This window comes from Spinacia oleracea, chromosome 5 (genome assembly GCF_020520425.1).
Source record: "Spinacia oleracea cultivar Varoflay chromosome 5, BTI_SOV_V1, whole genome shotgun sequence".
NCBI lineage: Eukaryota > Viridiplantae > Streptophyta > Magnoliopsida > Caryophyllales > Amaranthaceae > Spinacia > Spinacia oleracea.
The window spans coordinates 15,257,996-15,283,929 of record NC_079491.1 but is presented as its reverse complement, the minus strand read 5'-3'; the positions used below and the strand labels follow the sequence as shown (position 1 = coordinate 15,283,929).

The 25,934-nt window shown below is 36.7% G+C and overlaps 3 protein-coding genes across 4 annotated transcripts; 2 read left to right on the top strand and 1 right to left on the bottom strand.

Annotated features, from left to right (window-relative positions):
- Positions 1 to 5,294: 5,294 nt before the first annotated feature.
- On the top strand, positions 5,295 to 9,914 carry LOC110784614 (abrin-a). The gene is made up of 2 exons (XM_021989064.2): positions 5,295 to 5,447; positions 7,927 to 9,914. The coding sequence occupies exon 2, from the start codon at positions 7,946 to 7,948 to the stop codon at positions 9,698 to 9,700; it is 1,755 nt and encodes a 584-aa protein (XP_021844756.1). The 5' UTR covers positions 5,295 to 5,447; positions 7,927 to 7,945; the 3' UTR covers positions 9,701 to 9,914.
- A 6,854-nt stretch (positions 9,915 to 16,768) lies between these two features.
- Positions 16,769 to 18,580, bottom strand: LOC110784560 (uncharacterized). The gene has a single exon (XM_021989019.2). The coding sequence runs from the start codon at positions 18,578 to 18,580 to the stop codon at positions 16,769 to 16,771; it is 1,812 nt and encodes a 603-aa protein (XP_021844711.2).
- A 1,812-nt stretch (positions 18,581 to 20,392) lies between these two features.
- On the top strand, positions 20,393 to 25,574 carry LOC110784584 (protein MHF1 homolog). Of its 2 annotated transcripts, none has more exons than XM_021989036.2 (5): positions 20,393 to 20,688; positions 20,768 to 20,839; positions 22,846 to 22,926; positions 24,828 to 24,981; positions 25,101 to 25,574. In XM_021989036.2, the coding sequence occupies exons 1-4, from the start codon at positions 20,568 to 20,570 to the stop codon at positions 24,974 to 24,976; spliced, it is 423 nt and encodes a 140-aa protein (XP_021844728.1). In that variant the 5' UTR covers positions 20,393 to 20,567; the 3' UTR covers positions 24,977 to 24,981; positions 25,101 to 25,574. The 2 variants fall into 2 exon arrangements, with proteins under 2 accessions (XP_021844728.1, XP_021844727.1); XM_021989035.2 differs by having other exon boundaries at positions 20,394 to 20,688; positions 25,066 to 25,574.
- Positions 25,575 to 25,934: the final 360 nt, after the last annotated feature.

Sequence of the window (25,934 nt, the reverse complement as noted above, 5' to 3'; positions counted from 1 at the left end):
AGTTCTGATTTTATTTTGTGCTCTGTTTTTTCATTGCATGTTGTTAAAATTGAGTTCTGATTTTATTTGGAGATATTTGGAAATTATTTGAAGAAAATCGGAATATTCATGTGTTTTGTTGATCTGTTTTCCCATTGCATGTGGTTAAAAATGGGATCTGGATGTATTTGGGATATTATTTGACATTTTTTGGGTAAAAATGGGATCTGGATGTATTCGGAAAATTAGTTGGATTTTAATGGAATTATTGTGTGATTTGCTCTCATTTATCTCATTGCATGTGGTAACCATGGTGATCTGAAATTATTTGGAACTTTATTTTGAGTTGTTTGATTAAATCTGATTTTAATTCATGGTCCCCTGTTATTTTATGATGGCACTAATCACGTTGTTTGTCCCCTATTGATTGCAAGGAACCAAGTGGGTCTGATTCATTTGATCTGGTGTATGTTGGAGAGTGTGAAAATGAGAATGGTGATGCTGTTGGGTCTCCAGGACAACTTTCATCTGGTTATCCCTCCTCAAAGAAAGGAGGAATAACCAAAAAATCGGCTTCAGCATCTGATGATGCTTAGATAAGTCTGTCTCCTTTCTCCCTTTTTTCATTTTATTGAATGCTGGCTAGCTGTGGAGTCATAAGGTGGATGCCAACAACTGTGATCTGTTGTTGGCCAGGGGTGTTGTTGTTTGGATGATGATGTTGTGATTAGTTGTATGGATGTTGATGTTAGATAATGATGTTATGATATTGATATTGATAATGATGATTGGATGATGGTGTTTCCATATGGTTATGAAATTTTGTGGAATGTTGTCTGTGTGATGAACATGATTTGATGGCTTAATGTCCCCTGTTTTATGGTATGTTTTGTGTATGATAAATATGATGCTTTGGTGAGTATGAGATTTGATCAGTATAACTATGTTTTGGAATAGTAAAGGCATGAAATGAATATAATTTGGGGAAAGGGTTTGAGTTATTTCAGTCCTCTCAGTGTGGCCTGGTGTTGAATGCTTAATGTCCAAGCATGTCCCTTTAGGATACAGTAATGTCCCTTTATTTATTGTGATCGATGATGAGTCTTTTTATTGCTGAGGAACAAGTCTTACTAACCACAAATGCTCGTGCTGCCATTAGTATCAGTAATGATATTTCTCGGGCGCTAAGTGTTTGTGGTTTGGAGTTGTTTCAATGATGCTTGGGGACGTTCTGAGATCAATATTAGGAGGTTTGTGATCTTCAATGATGTGATTGTTGATATTCTGAGATCTTTGTTTTGATAATTGTCCTTTAACTTCTTTTGTCGAACGGAGTGAATGTCATTTCACACAATGGAATGTGAATATCAATCATTCCGTTCGGCAGAAGAATGTTAAAGATATGATAGTATTGAAACTACTTGATCAATGATGTGTGTCAATATGTCTGAGAAATGAAACCCTACATGTTAATGATCTGTTTAATGCTTCATGTCCCATGAATCAGTGGAGGTCTGTGATGAGTCTTTCATTTGACGAGGTTCAAACCCTATGTTTTGATCAGTTCATGGTGATCTGATGCATTGTTGATTGTTATTGTTATGCTTGATCTGTGATGAGTCTTTCATTTGCTGAGACTCAAACCCAATGTTCCAATAACACTTGTGCACCATTAGCATCATTGATGCTCTTCCGGAGCTAAGTGTTAGGGGATAGGGTTTGTGTCAATGATGCTTGGGGACATTCTGAGATCTTATGTCATGTTTGACAGGAGAGGCAATTCATGTCTTGCAAAACATGTATAATGTGTTTCTGATATTCAATGATGTTAGTGTTGATATTCTGTGATGTATGTGTTGATAACCTGAGATATTTGATTCTAAACATGTCGTTCACCACCAATTACCAAAGGGAATACAGATCATGTCACATCATTGATTGATCTAGTATCCCCTTTGGTGAATTGGTGGTGAGGTTGTAAATCATTTAGAAACAAATCTGTCAATGATGTAAAACAACTTAACTGAGATTCAATGATGTTGCCTTGTTCATTGCTTCCTTGTTTTTGCTGCTTTGTTCTTGTTTCCTTGTCCATTACATCTTTTGGCACATCGGCATCCAATTGGGAAGAATTTCCATCTGAAAATGATGTGATATGCATTCTTTCCATTTGGATGCCGATGTGTTTAGAGATGTGATGTGTTAAAGTTGTGTACTTATGCCTTGTGATCTGTGATGAGTCTTCATTTTATGAGTGTCAAACCCTATGTTTTTTTATCAAACTCATGCACCATTAGCATCCATGATGTTTTTCAGGAGCTAAGTTTAATTGGAAAGGGTTTGATTCAATGATTTTTGGGGACATTCTGAGATAATTATGATTCTTTGTTTATGTGAGGCATATTCCATGTGTTATCAATGATGAATTGATTGTTTTTGTCAAAATTACATCTTTTGACGCATCGGTTTCAAAATGGGAATAATTTCCATCTGAAAATGATGTGATATTATTATTTATTTCCATTTTGAAGCTGATGTGTTTAGAGTTGTGATATTGCAAATGCTGCCTTGTTCTTAATAACCCAATGCTGCCTTGTTTATAGTGTTGCCAATGCTGCCTTACCTCTTGTGCCTTGTTCTTTTTCTGCCAATGCTGCCTTGTTCTTGTTATGTACTCATTTGATGTTTATTGCCTTGCCTTGATTACTCTACATTGATGTGAATAAGAATGATGGAAAAAAACTTTACTAAACTTAAACATGAGATTCATTCATTGATGCTTCCAAAAGATATGCTTACAAAATGTTTTACCTACATGTTATGCTTGCATTTAAGCTTACAAAAGTGACACATTGGTTTTACTTGTCAATTTAAAAACATGTCCCCAAAACACAAAAAGTTATCTAATTGTTTTCACCTTGCTTCACTGGTTTGCTTTCCATTCATCATAGAGTTGCATGCATTCATTAACTGCCCATATAGGTGCCTTGACTTGCTCTGGCAGTCTGCCTTCATCTTCTAAAATCTTCTTCTTGTTGTGTGGAAGTTGGTAATCATTGTTGCCTTTGTGTTTTAGAATCTCATTAGAAACAAACTGTAATGTCATCCACACATTAGACAATGTCTTAGGATGCAACTCATTAAAAGAATCATAAACTGCTCCACTTAAGTCCTCCACAGTTTTAGGCATTTTCTTGTGCATAAGTGATTGTATTGACCTGAAAAATCCCAAGTCCAAGATGTTGCAATCTGGACTGTTTGTTGGCTGTTGAGTCAACACAAAAGTGAACCCATCTTGTTTGTAGTGTAGTTGCCATTCAGGATCATTTTGCAATATATGTGCCTTTGCATTATCTTGAATGATATAGATGACCTTTTCCCCTTCATGTGGTGGCCACTTTGCCTTGATTGCTGGAATTAGCATGTTGATCATCATTGCCCTTGTTTCAATTCGATTCACAGACTTCACTGGCTTTGTTTCAATGGTCCCCTTTACTCTGTTTTTTGATGTCCTCTTGGCTGCAACTGCATTTGTGAATGGAAATATGCCTATTTTACCATCAAATTCACAATTCCCATTTTCACCCCACCTTGGTCTGGCTACTGCTGCCATGAACATGAATTTTGGTATCTTGGTTCTTGAACTTGCACTTCTATGTGGATAGGGTTCATTGTTTGCAAGATAAACTCTCTGGTTTTTTTGAGTCAAATAAAACCACTTCTCATCAATATGAATGAAGTCATACATGCTGTAATATGTTGGTTCTTGTGGTATAGTGTAATCCATTATTAGTCTGAGTACCCACCTCATCCTTGCCATTTTGCATGCATCTGAAATGCCTGGATGCAAGGGACTTGAGTGTGGCTTAATAATTTTCCTCTTGATGAGCCTCCATACTGTTGTTGGTCCCAAATTGAGCATTCTTGCAAGATCTACAATGCATGTTCTGTCCCCCATGGCTATTTGTGCAATAGAGTCATATGTGACTTGAACCTTTTTCCTGCCACACTTGTGATACTTACTTTCCACCACATATGAATTCATTGCTGCCTTCTGTTTCTTTGCTTTGTCCCATATTGACCCTATGGTTTTTCTGTTGTAATCAAATTCTATGGCTGCATCCCTTATTGTCCCAAACAAAAGAGTTTCTGAATCTGGAATTTTTCTATTCAGCAGGCACACCAAAATTTCAAGCCTCAATTCATTATTTATTCTAGGAGTCCTAGGCTTATGATGATCTGTTCTGGGTGTTGTTGTTTGATGATGAATTGGTGATGCATTTTCTGATGGTGGTGGAAAGTTCAAATCAAAAAGAAATGGTACCTCTTGAAAGTTGGTAGTTTGCTGCTGCCCTTCCCCTTCTACTTCTGGTACTTGCTGTACATATTCAGTGCTGTTTGGTACATCTTCATTAAACCCAATGTCCCCAAAATCAGCAGCAGTATTTTGAGAAGCTTGTACCAAGTCAGCAGCATCATCACCTACCTCTGAGTCAGAATCGGAGTTAATGCCATCGCCTTCATCATCAGAAAATCCGAGGAAATCGTCATCCTCTTGATCTGAAGCCATTAAGTCCCTTGTTTTTTTGCTATTTAATGCTGAATTGAGGAAGAAATTTTGGTGTTTTGCTTGTATTTATTGAACTTGGTAAAAGTCAGATTTTGGTCTTTTGTGGGGGGAAAGTGACCCTATTTATAAAGGGAATTCACTATGTCAACCCCTCAAAAATTTGGAGGGAAATTAAAAATCCCCTGTTTTTTTATTTGGGGGGAAAATTTGGAGGGAAAACTGAAATCAATTGTTTGGGCTTAATTTCCAGCCAAAAAAAACGTGAGTCATTGTATGATTAAATCTGATTGGTCCATGTAACAGCTGATGGGTCCCCATACCCCATGTGACTGAAATGTTTTGCTGATTTCTTTCATTACTTTAATAAAATATCTACTTTTCTCCCTATTAATTAAATACTTTCTCTCTCTTTACTTTATTCAATTTCTTACACCCAATCATTATTCTTACACCCAATCATTACTCATATCCCAATACAAACCAAGATTCAGTTTTCTTAAACCACACCCAACATTCTTTAGGGGAAGAACAAAAGGGAATGGAGGGAGTAGTATATTTGCACATTTTATTCATTCTTCTAATGAGAACACATACGTAATTCAGTAGTAGAAAAGAAATTAATTTGTACATCTAACGTGGTCCAAAAATTCAAAAAAAATAATTCATCTTGTCATCATCCATCGATCATTGTTAGCCACATTTTATTATTTCCTCTAATATTTCAGTAATTTCACTATTTATCTATTTTTATTTACAGTTATTTAGTTGTTGCCTATAAAACCAATCTCAGTTTTACTTAAAACTCACAAATTATTTCACCATTTTCACATAGCTACTCCTAACTTTCCTTCTATTCCGATCCCTGAAGTTCTTGTTGGCAGAAGCACAATTCACACATGTAAGTAATTTACTTTTTTGTGCGATTCTTTTCAAAAATTCTATACATATGCCATGTGTGTGGTTTGTTGATTCACTTTTACATCGCAGTGTATTTCCTAAATTCTATGGACTTTTGTACTTCATACGTTTCATAAATGCCGTACCATGTTGACTTGTGCATTATTCACGTTGTGTCTTTGACCATCTTTTGTAAAATATATGTCAAAAACATATAATCATGTAGAATCTTATTAGATTCGTATTGATATATACTTTCTAAATATTAAATTTTTATAATTTTTACTTATACGGAGTACATAAATTGAGAGATAACGAGTCAAAGTCAAGTATTGGGAAGCGTGAAATTAACATGGTGCAATATTTTCGGAACAGATGAAATATTATACTTCTCCGTTTCGTAAAGATCTTTACAGAATTACAGTTACTATTTGCACAAATATTAAGATAAAATTAGAAATTTTGGTTGAATATAATAAAATCGAAAATGATAAAGATTGCAACATGCGATCTTTAAGCCGTGTCACAACGATTACATGACATGCTTATGTGTCATGGTTTAAATTGGAAACTAAAATATTTAACTTATATAATCTATTATACATGTTTCAAAAAAGGTAGAAAATTCTTAATATTCTAATTTGTTTCTTTTTTATATCGACTACCTTCTTATTTACATACTCCATCCGTCTCAAATTACTTGTTACACTTACCTTTGAACAAATTGTTTTTATTGAAAAAGTAGATGTGATAGGAGTTAATGCTGTATTTTTTAATTGAATGAGAGAGGGTGTGAGGAGAAGAAAAAATTTAGTGGGAAGAAAGAGACAATATAATAATTGTATGGTCATTCCTAATTTAGAAGTGTAACAACTAATTTGGGACGGACGAAAAATGAAAGAGTAACAAGTAATCTGGGACAGGGGAAGTATATGTTTTCATAGTAAAAAATATTCTGATGACGCAAAATATTGGCATTTTTTTAGCCATAACACACATCTTAAAGCTCGAGAAGTCCAATGTTTTTTTACTGTTTCACAATATTGGAGTACTATCTTTCTTAAAGCAATTTCAATAGCTAGCCAACTGACTTTCTACCTAGTTTGTGTTTTAATGGCAATTTAATTTTACAAACTAGCTTGATATTTAAATAGATCCACCTAATTTGCTTGGAAAAAGATTGTCCAACAAGAATTTAAGTAATAATTAAAATTAAACTAGTTTTTGGGCCCGTTCGATGAACGGGTTGGTTATATGTTGGTAGTGTAATAGAGTTTAGAAGTTATGTTTTTTTAAGCAGGTTTTAGAAGGTGTTTAAACCAAATGACAGTAATAAAACTTTACGACCTATAAAGTCTTGTCTTTTTAATCATTACATTTTTCTACTTATGTTCATCTCCCGTGAAAAAATAGATCCACTTTAAATCACCTATTACCACCAATAACATATCATTTGTACAAAAATCAAACAAAGCCGTTACATTGTACGACTACACTCATGATATTCAATTAAGGGAAAGGCTTAACAAATTCTAACTATTGAACTATATTGACAAAACTTTTCTTATAGGAGAATTAAAACTAATTGTAAGTCCCCTAACAACAAAAATATACAAATAAAACCCACCTAAAAGTCTCAAAATGTTGATGATGATTTACCTACCTTTAATCATTTGCATGGAAACCATACATTATAAGATTCTCCTTCTTTGCAAAATGAATTACAACTAATTAAGCAAGAAAAATAAACAGCATAGTTCCAATATGCTTCCAATAAGCTTAAGATGGAGTGACTTATGTGTCATTGAAATGATGATGGTTATGTTTTTTAAATACTAGGTATTGATGGTTAATTGTAAAAGTGGAGCCAATTAAATATCAGTTGGTTTGGTAAATTAGAGAAACTCCAATGGTTGTAGTTATGGATTTGTCAGTAATTTGCAAAAGTCTCAAGCTACTAGCTTGACCATTGGAGTGATTTAGGTAAATCAGCTTGGCCCAATTAAATATTGGATGATTACTTTTAAAATGATATACATTGTTCCACCTTAAAACCACAATTAGAAGAGTAACCATTTAGGTTTCGTTCTATTCGACTTATTTTGTCTGAAATAAACTTATTTGTGTGTGTAGAAAACTTATTTTTTCTGAATTTATCTGAACAACTAATGTTATCCGAACTTATCTAAACTTACTTTGTCTGAAATAACTCAAAATAAGATGAACATAACACGTTGTAGACTTGTAGCCATGTAAAGTGAATATATCTCTCTTCTTTATCAATATGGGACACTCAAATGTGATCATGGGGGTAGATGGCCTAGCTAGATCTTTAAGTGTTAACAGTGTTTATTTTCATTATGGTTCATCACTCTTTTGTCAACCAAATTTTCCAAGTTACTGTCACAAAACCATAGTGTTAGTTTTGAGTAATTTCATAGATAGATGGTTGACCTGAATATTGTGAATACTTGATACAGTTGCTAAGCTAAGGAAAGCATGAGGCTGTTGTGGGTTGTTATAACCGCATGGGCGTGTTGGTTTGCCTTATTGGTTCAACCACAGCATTGCAAGGGCTTCAATCAGCTGAACAAGGGAACATTTGAAAAGGATTCCAACCTGAATGTGTACACGATCAGATTCAACACTGATAAAGCCACAAAAGATTCATATATGAAGTTTATAAAAGATCTGTACAACGCATTAACAGACCGTGCAGACAGAGACGGAGACATTCCAATATTGCCTTCTTCTTTGGGACCCAATAACCCCGGGCAATATGTTCATGTAGAGCTGTCGAATGGGAGAAGAAGCGTGACATTAGCAATTGACTTAAGTAACGTGTATGTGATGGGAATCCAAGCCGGTAATACAGCCTACTTTTTCAAAGATGTGAACAAAGATATATACAAGACTGTGTTTCCAGGAGAAGGTATTCAGAGAGAGGCACTTCCATTTACGAGCCAGTATGGGGCGATGGAAGGAGCTGCTGGAGTTGATGACAGAAGAGAGATCCCTTTAGGAATCAGCAGATTAGGCCAACAAATTGACCAGGTACATAATGGGGGAAATAGGAATATTGCTAGAGCCCTTATAACTATGATTCAGATGGTTGCTGAAGCAGTAAGATTCAGAAACATTGAGCAAAAGGTGGTAGCAACTATACAAAGTGATTCACAATATGGTGAGTTTTATCCAGATGGTTTGATGCTGGAATGGGAGACCAGTTGGGGTGCTCTTTCCGCTGCTGTTCAATCTGCGGTAGATGGGATTTTTCCATCAGCAGTGCAGTTGAACTTTGATGGTGGTCAAGTTCAGGTTATAGAAACCGTGAGACAGATTCTTTTCTTTCTTTCAATAATGCCACTTGTATGCAGAAGAAATTACTTGGAGTATACATTTTCATCTTCATTATCATTGCCCATAAGCAGACGCGGTCTGCAGCAGGAAATGAGTGTTGATGATAAATGTAACCAAGTTTTAGAGCCTAAGGTGCACATAACTGGATTTGATGGTTTCTGTGTGTCTGTGAAAGACGGAGATTACAGTGATGGAAACAGTATCGTTTTAACTGAATGCAAAGACGGGCAAGAAAACCAAGTTTGGAGCTTGAGAAGTCAGGATCAAACAATCCGATCTAAAGGAAAGTGCTTAACAACTTATGGATATAAGCAGGGGAACTATGTAATGATCTACGACTGTGATACTGCTATCCCTGATGCCACGAAATGGCATATTGATAGCATTGTTGGAAAGATTAAAAATCCCAGATCCGGGCTTTATTTGACTGCAGACAGACGTGCTACAGGTGTTCATAATCTTGTAATTGATCACTATCAATATGCATCTAGACAAGTTTGGCTACCCACCAACATTACAACACCATCAGTAAATTACATTGTAGGATACCGCTCCCTTTGCGTGACACAAGATGGCTTTAATTTAGTGTGGATGGTCTATTGTACTGGAAACATGAAAAGCCTGAGGTGGGCGCTATACCCGGATGGTACTATCAGGCCTGAAGAGCACCGAGGCCGGTGTCTACAATATACACATGGCCTACAAGTGATTAGTTTGGGAGCATGCGGTGGATGGTCTAATGAGCGTTGGCTTTTTCAGGTTGATGGCACCATTTTACATGTGGCCACTGGTTTGCTCATGGATTTCATTGAGACTTCTGGTCTCTACCAAATTACTCTCAATGATTATACTGATAGCTTCTCCCAAATTTGGTTTCTTACACCATATCTTTAAATAATTGTATCATGTGTTTGTATAATTGTTGCAATAATCAAATGTGTTTTTGTCTAAACAGAAATTTCTAAGTAATACTTGATGTATACAAAGTTGTACTTCGTGCTTATTTTTTTTAAAAAAAACATTGTACCCGTGGGCCGTTGGGGCTGAACCGCAATTTGGATTATACATCCGAGTGCACAGTGCTCATTGTGCACCCTTGTTAGTTTCACAGAGTTCCTCAAGAGGGGGGTGAATTGATATTTTACGGTTTTACAAAAATTAAACTACTAGGAACAAAACAGTAAAATATGCAAGCGAGATTTAGCGTGGAAAACTCTCTAGGCCCAATAGAGAGAAAAAAAACCACGGCCCCTTTGGGGACTTAAACACATTCACTAATTAGGCAAAACAACTCAGTTTCTTTACAAGCCTAATCTGTTAGTCTCCTCTGACTACAGATGACCAGGAACAACCCCTCGTTGTTCCTTCCCTTACAGAAACAGTCCCTCAACTGCTTCTCCTCACAGATCTCTTGTGAGATCTTCTCTCTTGCTCAAGTAAGCCTGACTCAGGCTTAACATACAATATCTCAACACTTTAAACTGAAAACAAAGTAATATTAAACTTAATGCTAAATGCTAGATATAAGACCACGTAACAAATACTGCTCTATATGGGAACAGGAACAGACTCTTTAAAGATTAAGACTTTAAGGGTAATACCTGAAAGCTTCCGGTTAATGTAAATAAGTCTGATAAAAAACTTTCGCAGAGAACTTAAGGTGTATATATAGGAAACCAAGAGTTTACCCTAGATTCTAATTCAAACCAATTTAGGACTCTTTTCAAAAGATATATTTTCGCAAATAACATCTTTAAAACGCGTTTAGATAAACTCAATCCTTACGGATTTGAGAGTTGTGAATTAACTTAAAACGTTTAAGAGTTTAACCTTAAGTAAAATAGTAAAATCAGTTTTGTAAATCGACACTTATCTTTTATAAAATAAAACTGATTTAGGACTCTATGAAATATTCTGTTCCCATACTAAGTTGTATTAACTGATCTTATACCTTTCTGGACTCTAATTGACTTGCTGGGCTTCATACTCCTTGGCCCATGATTCAATCTTAATCCTTGTTTTGAACTGCTTCTCTTCATGGTTTCTCAGCTGGTAGCGTTGTATTCGTGTTGTTGCTAAGTGTGCTGATCGTTTCATATAAACCTGTGACATTCCTTAAATAACCAGTTGTGAGTATAGCTTAAGTTTGTCATCGTCAAAACTCAGGAATCAACAATTTCCCCCTTTTTGATGATGACAACCTTACAACTTGATAAGAGTAAAATAAGCAGATAATGACTAAGGAATGAAACAAGGTGCTGCTGACAATCATACCTCAAACCTCAATTAGGAACAGATGGAACACTTTCTGAGGTTTCGAACTTATGTATAGATACAACTATTTGAAACACAAGTTGTCCCCCATTATCTCCCCCCTTTGGAATTATCAAAAAGGGTAGTTGAAAAACGATTTCACAAGACAGAGAAGAAAGAAATAGAGAATTATGTTACCCCAACAGACCGAGAAGCAGTTTGCAGCTCAAGTCGATAAACGAGTTTGACCGCACCCCTGCAAGCAAAACAAGATAATAGCAACATAGAGCACAACACACAATAAGTCTATATGTCAGTGTGGGTCAACTATCAGAACGTAGGAAAAGCGCACTAATGATCATTAGTCATAAACTTGGCGCATTCAAAACATCCAAAAAAAATTGTTCAAGGACCAAAAGAAAGGAATTGTTTATCAGAGAGCAAAATATATGGGGTGGGGTAAGGTAGCATAAGAAGCAGGGTCAGGCTTGGGGTGATCCAGGAGCAGCATTATCATCATTTGCCACCTCCTCTATGATCATGTCAGCAAGACGTTCTGTCATGTCGTTGAAGAACTCTGCCTGGTCCTGCTGCATCTTGTGAATAAGCTCCTGCAAAGAAGTAACAGCTGACAACAGAACCACATTGTCCAGCTGCAGTTGATCCACTTTAGCCATCAGGAGCTGCACTGAACCGTCTGGTGAGGGAGCAGCAGCTTGGGTTTCACCATCTTTGTCTGAATCTGAATCCTCGACCTTGTAGACCGGAGGCACTCCTTTGGAAGAGCTGGCTAGACGGCTACTGCGACGGATAGGCTGATAAGATGATGTGGCTGGAATGTTCTTGGGAGAGGAGGTGGCTTTGGTTGGACTTGTCTCCTTTGGGCATAGGTCAACAGGAACACCCTCTGTCTGACCCTCTGTCTCCTGGCAAGGAAATGGTGCCTCCTCTTCCTCATCTGACAGCTCATCTCCCTCATCGAGCTCTTCTTCTACCCCCTCTAAATCATCCTCCTCCTGTTGGGCTGTGTCTCCAACCAACAGCTTCCCAACGCAGACAACCCCATCAACAACACTCAGACTTACACCATGTAGACAGGCTTTGTTTAGAATGTGGGCTGGAGTATGTGGTTCAGATGTATATTTTGTGAGATCAACCCCCACTTTGCGCATGATAAAGGTCAAGAGGGAGCCGTATCCAATCATGTTGTTTTGAGAAATGATGTGGGTTAGGTGAGCAATAAAGATCATGGGAAAGTTGATTTGGCGTTGAGATTCAAGGAGAAAGATGTAAATGAGGTCTAATCGACTGGCTAGGGCTCGTTTATCATGACGCGGAACAAGTCCTCGACGTACCACATTGAACAAGACTTTCTGAAAGGGAGTTAGAAGAGATTGATTTAGGGCTTTTGGGTGTTTGCCCTGTCCCCCAAAATAAGAGTAGACGTCTTCCATTGTAGCACCTCCCAATTCAATTGGACCTTTCCCCTTATGGTAAACCTCCTCACCCAGCACAGGAACCTTGAACCAATTTCCCAATTTTTCAGCATCAAAACTAAATGACTTCCCATTTACCTCCGACTCACAAACCCCCCCTTTGTTTAAAAAATTTGAACAGAATTCTCCCATAGCCTCAGGGTACATGCAAGCTTTGGAGCACACCTCAAACAGATATGTCCACCCCTGTGACTCAATAGATTCTAGTAACTCAACAAAACCAACTTCACGACACCAACCAAAATCAATACTCAACCCAGGGAGCATGCGATCGGGGGGAAAATAATGAAATTTTAAGGATTCAAGTTTTACCTTTTTCTCCACTGGAAGGTTTGGTTCCCCCTGAGTTTGTGCAGCTGCTTCCTTTTTCAGAACGAGTTTTCTTTTTGTGGTCAGCTTGGCGGTGGACTTGGCGGCCGATGGTTTTGGTGTGGGTTGCTTTGGAGCCATGGATTCTGGGTAGACTGTTTGGAGAGGGATGATTGTGATTATCGGTTCCGAAGGAGAGGAAGAGTTTCTAGGGTTTGGGAATTGAAGCTTGTAGAGAGTCATGATTATTTATAGGAGAGGTGGGTGGCGAGTGGATTATGAGAGAGAGAGAGAGTTTTTGAATTTTAAATTCTGGGGTTTGAAGAATAATCGGCGAAGTTTATAGGGAGAATGATTGGGAGCTGAAAAGGTTTTGTTGGGAATTGATTTGTGGGATGCGTGTTTGAGTGAACAAAAATGAATAGTAATGCATGCACCGTGTTCGTAAGATTCACCGAATCAAATTAAATGCTTTCCATTCATTTTTAGTTTTCCCACTTAGACTTAGAATTAATGCAAGTATTGAGAGCAAGTGCAGTTACCTTAGAAGTGTGCAGACGTGGCTGTGGTAATGCACAGCTGGGTTTTGCAATCTGATTCCGATAGTTAGTCCATTCTCAAATACGTAAGAATTAAAGAAATAAATTTTTTTATTATTTTTTTTTTTATTATTATTTTTTTTTTTGAAAAATTCATAAGGGTTAAGAATAAGGGAAACAAGGATCAAGTTATTCGTATCATACCGAGTTCTAACCTTAGTTTGTCGTGTCTGTCCCTGGATAGTGGTTTGGTTAGGATGTCAGCAACTTGATCTTCTGTGGGACAGAATTCAAGCTTGACTAATTCCTTTTCCACATAGTCTTTTAGAAAATGATGACGAATGTGAATGTGCTTGACTCTTGAATGATGAACTGGATCCTTTGATATGCAGATGGCACTAGTGTTGTCACATAATATAGGAACGCACCTTAATTTCATACCAAAATCTCTAAGTTGTTGTTTGATCCATAGCATTTGGGAACAACATGAAGCAGCAGCTACATATTCAGCTTCTGTTGTGGACAATGCCACAGTGTTTTGTTTCTTTGATGCCCAAGATACGGCACATGCTCCTAGGAACTGAACCATTCCCGATGTGCTTTTCCTGTTTACTAAATCACCTGCATAGTCAGCATCTGTGTATCCTTTGAGGTCAAAGTGATCATAGTTAGGGTACCATAGGCATAAATCATCTGTTCCTTTTAAATATCTTAGAATTCTTTTAACTGCTGTAAGATGAGATTCTTTTGGATTAGATTGAAAACGTGCACAGACACCTACACTGAATGCAATGTCTGGTCTACTTGCTGTGAGATAAAGTAACGAACCTATCATACCTCTGTATCGTGTTTGATCAACACTTTTACCTTCTTGATCCTCATCTAATCTTGTAGTTGTTCCCATTGGTGTGTGGTTGCTTTTAGCAGACTCCATTCCATATTTCTTGATGAGATCCTTTATGTATTTCTGTTGATGTATCATGATGCCTTGTTCCGTTTGTTTGATTTGAAGACCTAGGAAGAAGTTAAGTTCTCCCATCATGCTCATTTGAAATTCTTGCTGCATTAAGTCAGAGAATTCCTTGCAAAGATCTTCGTTAGTAGCACCAAATATAATATCATCAACATAAATTTGAACTATTAGTATGTCTGTATTTCTTGACTTAAGGAACAGGGTTCTATCAACTTTACCTCGATTGAATTTATTGTCTAGTAGGAAATGAGAAAGTCGTTCATACCATGCTCTTGGAGCTTGTTTTAATCCATATAGTGCTTTGTCCAGCTTGTACACATGTGAGGGGTATTCTGGATCTTCAAATCCTGGTGGTTGTTCCACGTAGACTTCTTCCTTGAGATATCCGTTTAGGAACGCACATTTTACATCCATTTGATAGAGTTTGAACCCCATGTATGATGCGAACGCTATAAGTATACGTATTGCTTCCATTCTGGCAACTGGAGCAAATGTCTCTTCAAAATCTATCCCTTCTTGCTGATTGTACCCTTTGACCACCAGTCTGGCTTTGTTCCTAGTGATGGTTGCATGCTCGTCTTGTTTGTTTCTGAATATCCACTTTAGGCCTATTACTCTGTTGGCTAAAGGTGTGGGCTCAAGATGCCATACCTTATTTCTTTCGAATTCATTGAGTTCTTCCTGCATGGCAATGATCCAATCAGAGTCAGTTAGTGCCTCTTTATAATTTTTAGGTTCAATCATTGATAAATAAGCATAAAAAGCACAAAAGTTTTTAAGTTGTGATCTCGTTGTTGTTCCTCGTCCAAGATCACTAATTATTTGGTCAAGTGGATGTGAGCTTTGATGTTTCCAAGGTCTGGGTTGGAATGGTGTAGAGGCTTCTTCGGCACGCTGTTCTGTTTGATTATTTGGTTCTGTATGATCCTCATTTTGCGTTTGTTCTACTTCAACTGTTCCTCCTTCAGGTGTTTCAATATCCTGTGTCTGTTCTTCTATTTGAGAAGTCCTTCTTACTTCTTCGTCTTCAGTTTTTCTTGTGAGTCCTAGTTCGAAATTTCCTTCAGGAGTTGTGCCTGTAACTGAGTATTGGGAGTCAGTTTCATCAAATATAATATGTATGCTTTCTTCCATGCACATGGTCCTTTTGTTGAATACTCGATATGCTTTGCTGTTCGAAGCGTATCCCAAGAATATAGCTTCATCACTTCGTGCATCAAATTTTCCCAGTTGGTCTTTTCCATTGTTGTGGACGAAACACTTGCATCCAAAGATTCTGAGATGTGTTATGGAGGGTTTTCTTCCTCTATATAATTCATATGGGGTTTTGTTTTTGATTGCTCTAATCAATACTCGATTGAGCACATAGCATGCTGTGTTTAGAGCTTCGGCCCAGAAACTTTTTGGAAGTCCACTAGCAATCAGCATTGTCCTTGTCATGTCTTCAAGAGTTCGATTCTTTCTTTCTACCACACCATTCTGTTGAGGAGTTCTAGGTGCAGAGAAGTTATGATCTATTCCTGATTCTTTGCATATGTCATCAAATTTCTTGTTTTGGAATTCAGTTCCATGATCTGATCTGATGTGGACCAGTTTGTGATTGCTTTGTCGTTGGACCCTAGAGGCAAATGCTAGGAATTCTTCAAATGTTTCTTCCTTGCTGGCTAGGAAGATTACCCATGTGTATCTTGAGAAGTCATCTACAATTACAAGCACATATCTTTTTCCACTTCTGCTTTGAGTTCTCATTGGTCCACATAAGTCCATGTGGATCAGCTCCAGTGGTCTTGTTGTACTGATTATTCCCTTTGACTTGAAAGAAGTCCTTACTTGTTTTCCTTTGATACAGGCATCACGCACTGATAATTTTGCGAACTTGGTATTCGGAAGACCTGTGACTAAATTTTTTGAATTCAACTTGTTCATTAGAGAGAAACTAGCATGACCAAATCTTTTATGCCATAATAATGGATCATCTTCAATAACACTGAGACAGGTCAGATTGGAGTGAGGAACAGAGTTAAGATTAACCACATAGGTGTTCCCTTTCCTCTGTCCCTCTAAGATCACTGTATCAGTGTTACTGTTGATAATCACACATTTATTCGAGAAGAATTTAGCATAATTTCCTTTGTCACAGAATTGAGAAATGCTTAATAAGCTATGTCCTAGACCTTCAACTAAAAATACATTATCGATGGAGTGAGACTTTGACTTACCGACCTTACCAATACCAATGATGTTACCCTTTTTATTATCGCCAAAAGTCACAGTTCCACCTTCATAGGTCGTGAGTGAGAGAAATCTGTTTCTGTCTCCTGTCATGTGCTTGGAACAACCGCTGTCTAGGTACCATGTGTTGTTCCCCCTCACTTCGACCTGCATGAGATTTTTAGTTAGAGTTTTTAGGAACCCAGCATAGCTTGGGTTCCTTGCTTGGAATCAAATCGCTTTTCTTTACCCATTTAGTTCTGGTGTGTTCTATGTTCTTTTCCAAGATTCTTTGGTTTTTGGGACATGAGATTCTGTAGTGACCAATTAGACCACAGAAGGAGCATACAATGTCACTATAGAGATCTACTCTAGTCTTCCTAGGTTGACGTTTCTTATAGTTGAAACCTAGTCCTTCTGTGCGTTTGGTTCTAGCTTCTTCTATCCATTTAGGTGTTCCTTCTATTCTGTGTCTAGTCTTTCTAGCTAGTTCATCTTCTAGTTTGGTCTTTTCTTGGTGAATCTTGACTAGTTCCAGTTGAGTTCTTTCTAGTTCATCTTTGTAAAGGCTTTTAGTCTTGGCTACTTCTAGATCAATCAGTTCTTGTTTTAGCCAGATGTTTTCACTTCGTAAGGCTTCACAGATTTCTTTTATGTGGAGGTTCTGATCAAAGAGGTTAAAGAACCGTTTGTCTATATCTATGTTAGTATTTTTTGTCCATTCTAGCTCATTACTAAGTTCTTTTATGGTGGTCTGGTGTTCTTTATCAGAGTTTAACTTTTCTTTCAGTAGATCCTCATAATCACTAGTGAGACAGGAAAGAAGGTCAAACAATTCTAATTTGGAAAGAGATTCAAGTTTATTTTTAATTTGAGTGAGACTTGCCTGGAATTTTTCAGATTCTAAGTCAGATCCATCTTCTTCATGTTCAGCTACTAGGCACAGGTGAGCTGTTTCTTCGTTGGGTTGTTCCTGTTCCTCATCCGAAGAAGTGTCTCCCCATGCAGCAATCATTGCCTTTCTCACCTCAGTTTTGGAGAATGAGTTCCTGTTATCTTTGAATCTGTCTCTGGTTGTTTCCTTTCCTTTTCCTCGTTCTTGATCCCAGAGAGGACATTCCCTAATGCGATGTTCCAAGTTTCCACACTTATGGCATCCAGTATCAGTTTTGGAGAATTTCCGGTTAGGTTTCCCTCGGTGATCTCCATCTTTATAGTTCCTGAACATTCTTCTGAATCTCCTAGCAAATAGAGCTGTTTCCTCATCCTCTTCAGAGTTTTCATCGTTTTCAGTTTTTAGAGCAAGAGCCCTATTTTTGTTATTCTCTGAAGGTTGTGCATTTAGTTGCAGTTCATGAGTCAGGAGGGATCCAGCTAGTTGTTCCATGTTAAACTTGGTGAAGTCTTTAGTTTCCTGAAGGGCAGTTACCTTGGCCATCCAGGGATCCTGTGGAAGACTTCTTAGAACTTTTCTAACTTGTTCCTCAAGGGTTATGATTTTGCCAAGAGAGTTCAATTCATTGATGATGTTAGTGAAGCGGGTGATCATGTCTTGAATTGTTTCAGAAGGTTTCATGGTGAACAACTCATACTGGTGCATTAAAAGATCAATCTTTGATCTTTTGACTTCGTTTGTTCCTTCATGAGTGACTTGGAGCAGATCCCAAATTTGCTTCGCATTCTTGCATCCCATTACTCTATTGTGCTCGTTTGGACCTAGTCCACAGTGAAGAATTTTGACAGCCATGGCATTAAGCTCGAGCTTTTCATAGTCGGCTTTGTCAAATTCAGCAATCGGTTTAGGAACGGTTTCACCAGAGGTGTTTAGCTTAGTGACTTGGAAGTCTCCAACTTCAATGACTCTCCAAACTTGATAGTTCTCAGCCTTGATAAAGATCTCCATCCTGTTTCTCCAGTATGAATAGTATTTGCCACTAAACATTGGAGGTCGTTGTGTTGAGTATCCCTCTTCGAGTTTCTCAGTTGTGTTCATAACTTCAGAATCGTTTTTCCCGACAGAATTACCTGCAGTTAAAGGGTTCTGGCTCTGATACCAATTGTTAGTTTCACAGAGTTCCTCAAGAGGGGGGGTGAATTGATATTTTACGGTTTTACAAAAATTAAACTACTAGGAACAGAAACAGTAAAATATGCAAGCGAGATTTAGCGTGGAAAACTCTCTAGGCCCAATAGAGAGAAAAAAAACCACGGCCCCTTTGGGGACTTAAACACATTCACTAATTAGGCAAAACAACTCAGTTTCTTTACAAGCCTAATCTACTCGGGCCACAATCTGTTAGTCTCCTCTGACTACAAATGACCAGGAACAACCCCTCGTTGTTCCTTCCCTTACAGAAACAGTCCCTCAACTGCTTCTCCTCACAGATCTCTTGTGAGATCTTCTCTCTTGCTCAAGTAAGCCTGACTCAGGCTTAACATACAATATCTCAACACTTTAAACTGAAAACAAAGTAATATTAAACTTAATGCTAAATGCTAGATATAAGACCACGTAACAAATACTGCTCTATATGGGAACAGGAACAGACTCTTTAAAGATTAAGACTTTAAGGGTAATACCTGAAAGCTTCCGGTTAATGTAAATAAGTCTGATAAAAAACTTTCACAGAGAACTTAAGGTGTATATATAGGAAACCAAGAGTTTACCCTAGATTCTAATTCAAACCAATTTAGGACTCTTTTCAAAAGATATATTTTCGCAAATAACATCTTTAAAACGCGTTTAGATAAACTCAATCCTTACGGATTTGAGAGTTGTGAATTAACTTAAAACGTTTAAGAGTTTAACCTTAAGTAAAATAGTAAAATCAGTTTTGTAAATCGACACTTATCTTTTATAAAATAAAACTGATTTAGGACTCTATGAAATATTCTGTTCCCATACTAAGTTGTATTTGTATCAACTGATCTTATACCTTTCTGGACTCTAATTGACTTGCTGGGCTTCATACTCCTTGGCCCATGATTCAATCTTAATCCTTGTTTTGAACTGCTTCTCTTCATGGTTTCTCAGCTGGTAGCGTTGTATTCTTGTTGTTGCTAAGTGTGCTGATCGTTTCATATAAACCTGTGACATTCCTTAAATAACCAGTTGTGAGTATAGCTTAAGTTTGTCATCGTCAAAACTCAGGAATCAACAACCCTGTCGAACATTCACTGAAAATCTAATAAACATGGAGAATGATTTCAATGTACATGTACTAGTGAAATATTTAAACTATATGATCTATGGATTTAAACTACATGTTCATTGGCTATATGTTCTTTGTATTTAAACTATATGTTCATTCAAAAAACAGGGTGCACAGTGAGCATTGTGCACCCGGGTGCATAAACCATATATTGCCACAAATCCGAACTGACACTAACCGTTTGGTAGGGCGTAAAACGTTTTCATGGAAAACGATTTTCCCCTTTTCAATCATTTTACGTTGTTTGGTTGGATAAGGGATGCAAAATAATTTTCCATGACTCACTCAAAGGAGGAAAACCCTTTTCCATTTGAAAGGGAAGGAAATCACTTTTCCTTCTTTCCTCCTTACCTCCCTCTCCCTTCTTCCCCTCAATCTTCACCATTTTCTCCCATTTTCCTTTAAGTTACCAAACAAAGGAAAACTAGTTTGGAATTGTATTTTCCCTTGAAAAATGTTTTCCATGGAAAATCATTTTACAATGAAAACGTTTTACGCCCTAACAAACGGAGTCTAAAGATGAATCGGGTGATTACACCTAAAAAAAAAAGTCACTTACGTCCAAACGCAAACCCATTTTTGGCATGGACTTTCTCCTGCCCACCCCAGGCCAACAAATCTAAAAGGGGATAAATCTTCCAAAACAAAATCGCAAACATGAACCAAGCCAATAACACCAAAATTTTCGCGCCTTAAAACTCCCATCTTCTCCCTATCAATTCGATTATAAATTCAAAATAAAACATCATCATCCCCAAATTTCTGGAAATGGAAATAGAAAGGACAGGCAGCGACATAGAAATGGAGAGGGAAGAAGAAGATGATGAAGAAACCCTACTTCTCCGAGATCGTTTTCGCCTTTCCGCCATCTCCATTGCCGAATCTGAAGGTCTTCTATCCCTCTCTATTTCTCTTCTTTCCTCTCCCCTCTCAATTGGTTACTTGATTCTTACTATTTTTTTGACCAGCGAAGAAGAATGGAATGCAGGCATCGGAGCCAATTGTTGCTTGTATTTCCAATTTGGCGTTCAATTATGCCGGTAATCTCCCTACTAATTCCTCAATTTCATTTTTTTTTCTGCTAGGGTTTGCTAAACTTAGATTATCAGGAACTAGACTTTCGGTTTTACCTATATTTTTAATTGTTTGCTCCGAAGCTCGAACGCGTTTGGTTTTTCTTTGAATTTGAAATATATTCATAGTAAATAACAAGTTTAATGCCTGAGTTTAGAAGAAATGAGCTCAATCGTAATTTTTTTTATGCAAGGTGTATTGTTCTTAATCCGATTTTAATGTTCCATACCTTACGTCTCTGTAAGCTGATGTTGGTTAATGATATTAGTATTTTTTAGTAATCCGTACATGTTTTCATACATCATAATCTAATGCGTGCAGCGAGCATCTGTGGGGATTGGAATTGACGGCTTGTAATTGCCAGGATAAGTTAATTAGAACTTATTGCTTTTGCCTAGGTCTTGCGCGCACAAGGTGTACAATAAATTTATTGTACACCAAGATAACTTTTATGCAGTTTTTTGTAACTTTAATCTACATTGTTGTAACTTTTATGTTATAAAAATAAAAAGTTGATAGATAAACATTTTAAACGGTTAAATGATTAATTTATACATTATTAGTGATTTTGAAGAAATAATTTTTATTCAAATGAAAAAATTTATCACTAAAAAATAGATAACTTTTACATATATAAATGTAACTTTAAAGCATTTTGAGTCAATATTTATTGTACACTACTTTTAAATAAGAATTTGTGATTGGCTTTACTTAAGTCGGTTAATATTATATAGGATCATTAAGGTGTTTTATTTCATCTATTGGTATTACCATCATGCCTGCACAAGGTGGTGTCATGTGGTAGTGAAAATTTACAAAGAAAACTACCCGGTTGGCTAGGGAGATGAGTTGATGAGGACATTCAAGTGCACAAGTGATAGTATATTTATGTTGAATGGCAAATAATTTTAAATTAACAAAGTTCGTTTACCTCAAAAAAAAACACGAAGTTAGTTAAGTGGACAATGTTGAGAGGTAATGAAGATTTAAGAAGAAAAATAACAAATAGCAGGGAGATGCATTAGCGAGGATGTTCACATTGGACATCTTGAGAAACATTACATAGACTTTGTTGCTATTCCTTTTATATATGACCTATTGACCTTGCATCACACAAGATGAATGCTCTTTCTTAGCTTCAAGTTCATTTTGTTTTGTGCCTTAAATGGAAAGATTGAACTTGATGGATTATTTGCATTCTAGGCTTGTTATTGATGTGATATGAGCTCTCTCGTAAATCATCATATTCATCAATCATGCTTCTGACTTCTGAATAGTAGGTACTATTAAAAAAAACATCTGCTGCTACTTTGATTGTCTTGTTCTGTTGTATTATAAGGAAAAATATGTTAGAGCAACTCCAATGGTTGGCTAAATCATATTATAGCTTGTGATGCCATATCAACTTTTTAAGCTACACAATTCCTAGCTATTTTTTACTCCAATGGTTGGCTAGTTGCCACTTATTATTTTGTACGTGTAAAACATTATTTTGTTTCTGCCATATTTTTCAAGCTAATTAGCTCTACAAAGCTAATTTGCCTAACAAAGCTAATTTAGGACATGTGCACCAATGGTTTAGCTACTAGCTTAACATTTATAATATTTGCAAGCAAGTCCCTACAAGAAACCATTGGAGTTGCTCTTATTGCGTGCTACCCTTGTCATATTTGGATTTGGCCATCTGGCAGCTTTTTGTATTTGGGTTGAAATCTGAAAATGGAAATTATAGTTGACTTTATGTATGATTTCCATTCTATCACATGTTTTGTCTTGAGGACAACTTTCCTCAAATATGCATCATACTTAACTACTCATGAATCCATGATAGGTGCTGATTGCTGCCGAGGATTTATTTCCATTGAACATGACTAGTTTTAGCAGAATGTTTGTACCATGTAGTATGTCATCTAGTGATCTACCACTTAACTAATTACTTAAACTGATGAGAGTTTATTAATTTGTATAACAGAGCATCTTGCCAAAGACCTTGAGCTATTTGCACGCCATGCTGGTCGCAAATTGGTGAATACCGAGGATGTCATACTTGCAGGTATTCTTTACAAGTTTAATGTGAAGTATTAGTTAGGATTTAAGGTTAATTATGATTTTGCAGAACACTTGAGTATTTACTAGCATGTTTATGTCGCATAATGCTGATTACTACTGTCATTTTCCCAATTCTCGTTACTGTATATCCACTCATAATTTGCATTGTTTCTTCATTCAGCCAAATATACCGCTACATCTGTCTCAGAAGAATGTTTCCATTACCTTTTATTATTTCTTCTTCCCTTTCCCCCCTTCTATTTTGTGGAGTTGGGGGGGGGGGGGGGGGGCATAACATCATGTGAGATTTCAGATCAATTTTTTTGGAAACATATGAATTTCTGAAAATATCATTCCTTATGAATCAATTGGTAGTAACAAAGATTAAGTGTGTAAATTGGACCTTGGAACAGTGAAGTAAGTTACTGAAGGTAATATTTGGCTCTTTGTTTTTACTGGTTATAAATAGTAATACCCTCGTGTAGGAGATAACCAAGAATACAGATATCATTTTCTAAAATGAATCTGGAGAAAATGAAAATGCTCAGACCAGGGCATATCTTGAGACCTTAAATCAGCAATAATGGCCTACTTTATGTATGATAAAAAGTTATATGCAATCTTCTTCACTGAAAAGCTAATTAGTTTATGATAAATGCAGAACAAGTTTGCAACTTCTGACTAATGATTTTATTAACTCTTTTACCAGTCTTTGTTTTATTTGGTCCTGTCTTCACATCCACCCCTGTTTCCTTCTTTATGTTTAACTCTTCTTTTATCAACAAACTTGTTTGAAAACATATTAGTTTCTGAAATTATTACTCCTTATGAATCAATTGGTAACAATAGCTATTGAGTGTGTAATTTGGATGTTGGAACTATTGTAGTAAGGGTACTTTGAAAAGGGTGCTTGGTGTTCTTTTTATGGATACTAACTAGCACTCCTAGTTACTTATGTGTGACTGATGACCAAGAATACTGAATCTTTTGTAAGATGGTGGAAGCAGTATACTTGGTAGTCATGGACATCTGGTGATACTTAAAATTTTAATTCTAAAAGTTTATAGTGTACATTACTCTATTCCACATCCTCATCCACTTTCATGCATTTCTATATAAACTGATTATCAAAATGCTCAGGCCCTTTTTAGACCTAATTTTTTCTATAGTTGTCTGCATGGTAAAAGATGTATGCGATCTTTTTTGCTGGAAAAACGATTAGTTTATGATACTTTTGATTGCCGTCAGTGATGAACAGATTCTCTTTTTCCAATCATTAGTTTATTTGGTTTTTCGTCTCAGCCCCCTATTTCATTTCTTTTCCCTGTTTAATAATGTTTTTTTTAACAATAAATGCTGCATTGTGTTTAAGCTGTGTCTGTTTTAAGCCCTCTTCTCGTCTAGATTAGACAACAAACATCTTATGTCACCCTTTAGTTATCCATTCATGGTTCATAGTTTCATACCCTGTCTCAAACTTATTTTCTAGCAAAATTTTATGCCTTTGCTTTACTCTAACACACTTGCACATTTAGTTCATTATTTTCATGTTGAGCGTCATAGTTTTATCAGTAGTTATATCATGCTTATCACGGCCGACATCTGTGATGCTTGGTTAATTGACTGTATTAGTTGAGTATCTTGTTTGGCAGATAAATTGCTTGTGCAGCTCTTCAGTTATGTACTTATGTTGGTAAAACACAATTCTTGTAGACAGCATCCTCTAATTCCTTTCCGACTTGACCACAATCTAAGAACAGATTGTGTAAGAAAGCTTGAAGCCTTTTGAAATCTGGTTTTTGTCACCTCTGGAAGCAACTTAATGACATTTTTCAGTCCTATATGTAAAATTTGTGTTGATTTAATAATGTAGACAACATTTGAGAGTCCTAAATTTTGTTTCAGCTCATCGAAATGAGAACCTTTCTCTGTCATTAAGGACCTTCTGCAATGATCTAAAAGCCAAAGAACCTCAGTCAGATAGAAGGCGGAAGAAATCTTCAAGGAAGGAGGACAAAGCTACAACAAGTGCACTTGAGATTGCTGACCTGTGAGATTGGTGAGACCCACTCTTCTGTTGAGCACTTTTGATTTAAGCAGAATTGTTTGTTTTACAATATTTACTCGGATGTGATGCTATCAGCCTACTACTGTGCCAATATCAGCTGCATCTTGCAGTGACGAAGGATATTGACACCCCTCTTCAAGTCATAAGCAGAAGGATGCCTGGATTAGGTGTGGTTAGTACGGAGCGGAGCAATATCTAACATGTAGTCATTGAATCCCATAAATCGACCGCATTGTGGTTAGACGAGGAGAAACTCTTAAGCTAAGTAGAGAGTTTGTATTTTTGTTTCCCCCCTTTTTTTTTGTGTAGGGTAATGACAATGGGTACATGTTTCTACAAGAATGCTATGAATTGATGCAGCTACAGGCTGTTAATATTACCTGATGCGTAAGTAATTAATCGCGGTCATCACCGAAACTGTAAGTTGATCGTTGGTCACTGCAGACTTGTTTGTACAAAAGTACTACGTAGTATTATCCTAGAAGAATAATGACTTATTAACTGTTTTGTGCCATTAGTCCTTGTACATTTAAGGATTTCTTTGATTATTTTCCAATCCATTTGGACCATGTCCTTGTAGCTTATATGGGTTTGTCTTAACTTCTTAACCCAGAAATATCCACAGCCTTTCTTTTTAGGGGTTTTTTTAGTTAAAAATATTGTGGGGTAATTAACATTTTCATTTAATTTGGGGCCATTCACTATTTTGACTTGGTCAAAATGGTACTATACATGTTTGTTTAATGGCATTGTGAGTTTATTTAGCTTGTTGGATCCAAAATGCTTAGAAAAATAACATCATTTGTTGGCATATTTGGACCCAAACAATAAATATACTTATCATTTTGTATGACCATTGTCTATATTTATCATTATACAAGTTCAAACAACGAATCTTTAATGCAATTTGTTAAATGTTAATGGTCAAAAGTGGTATTTATTTT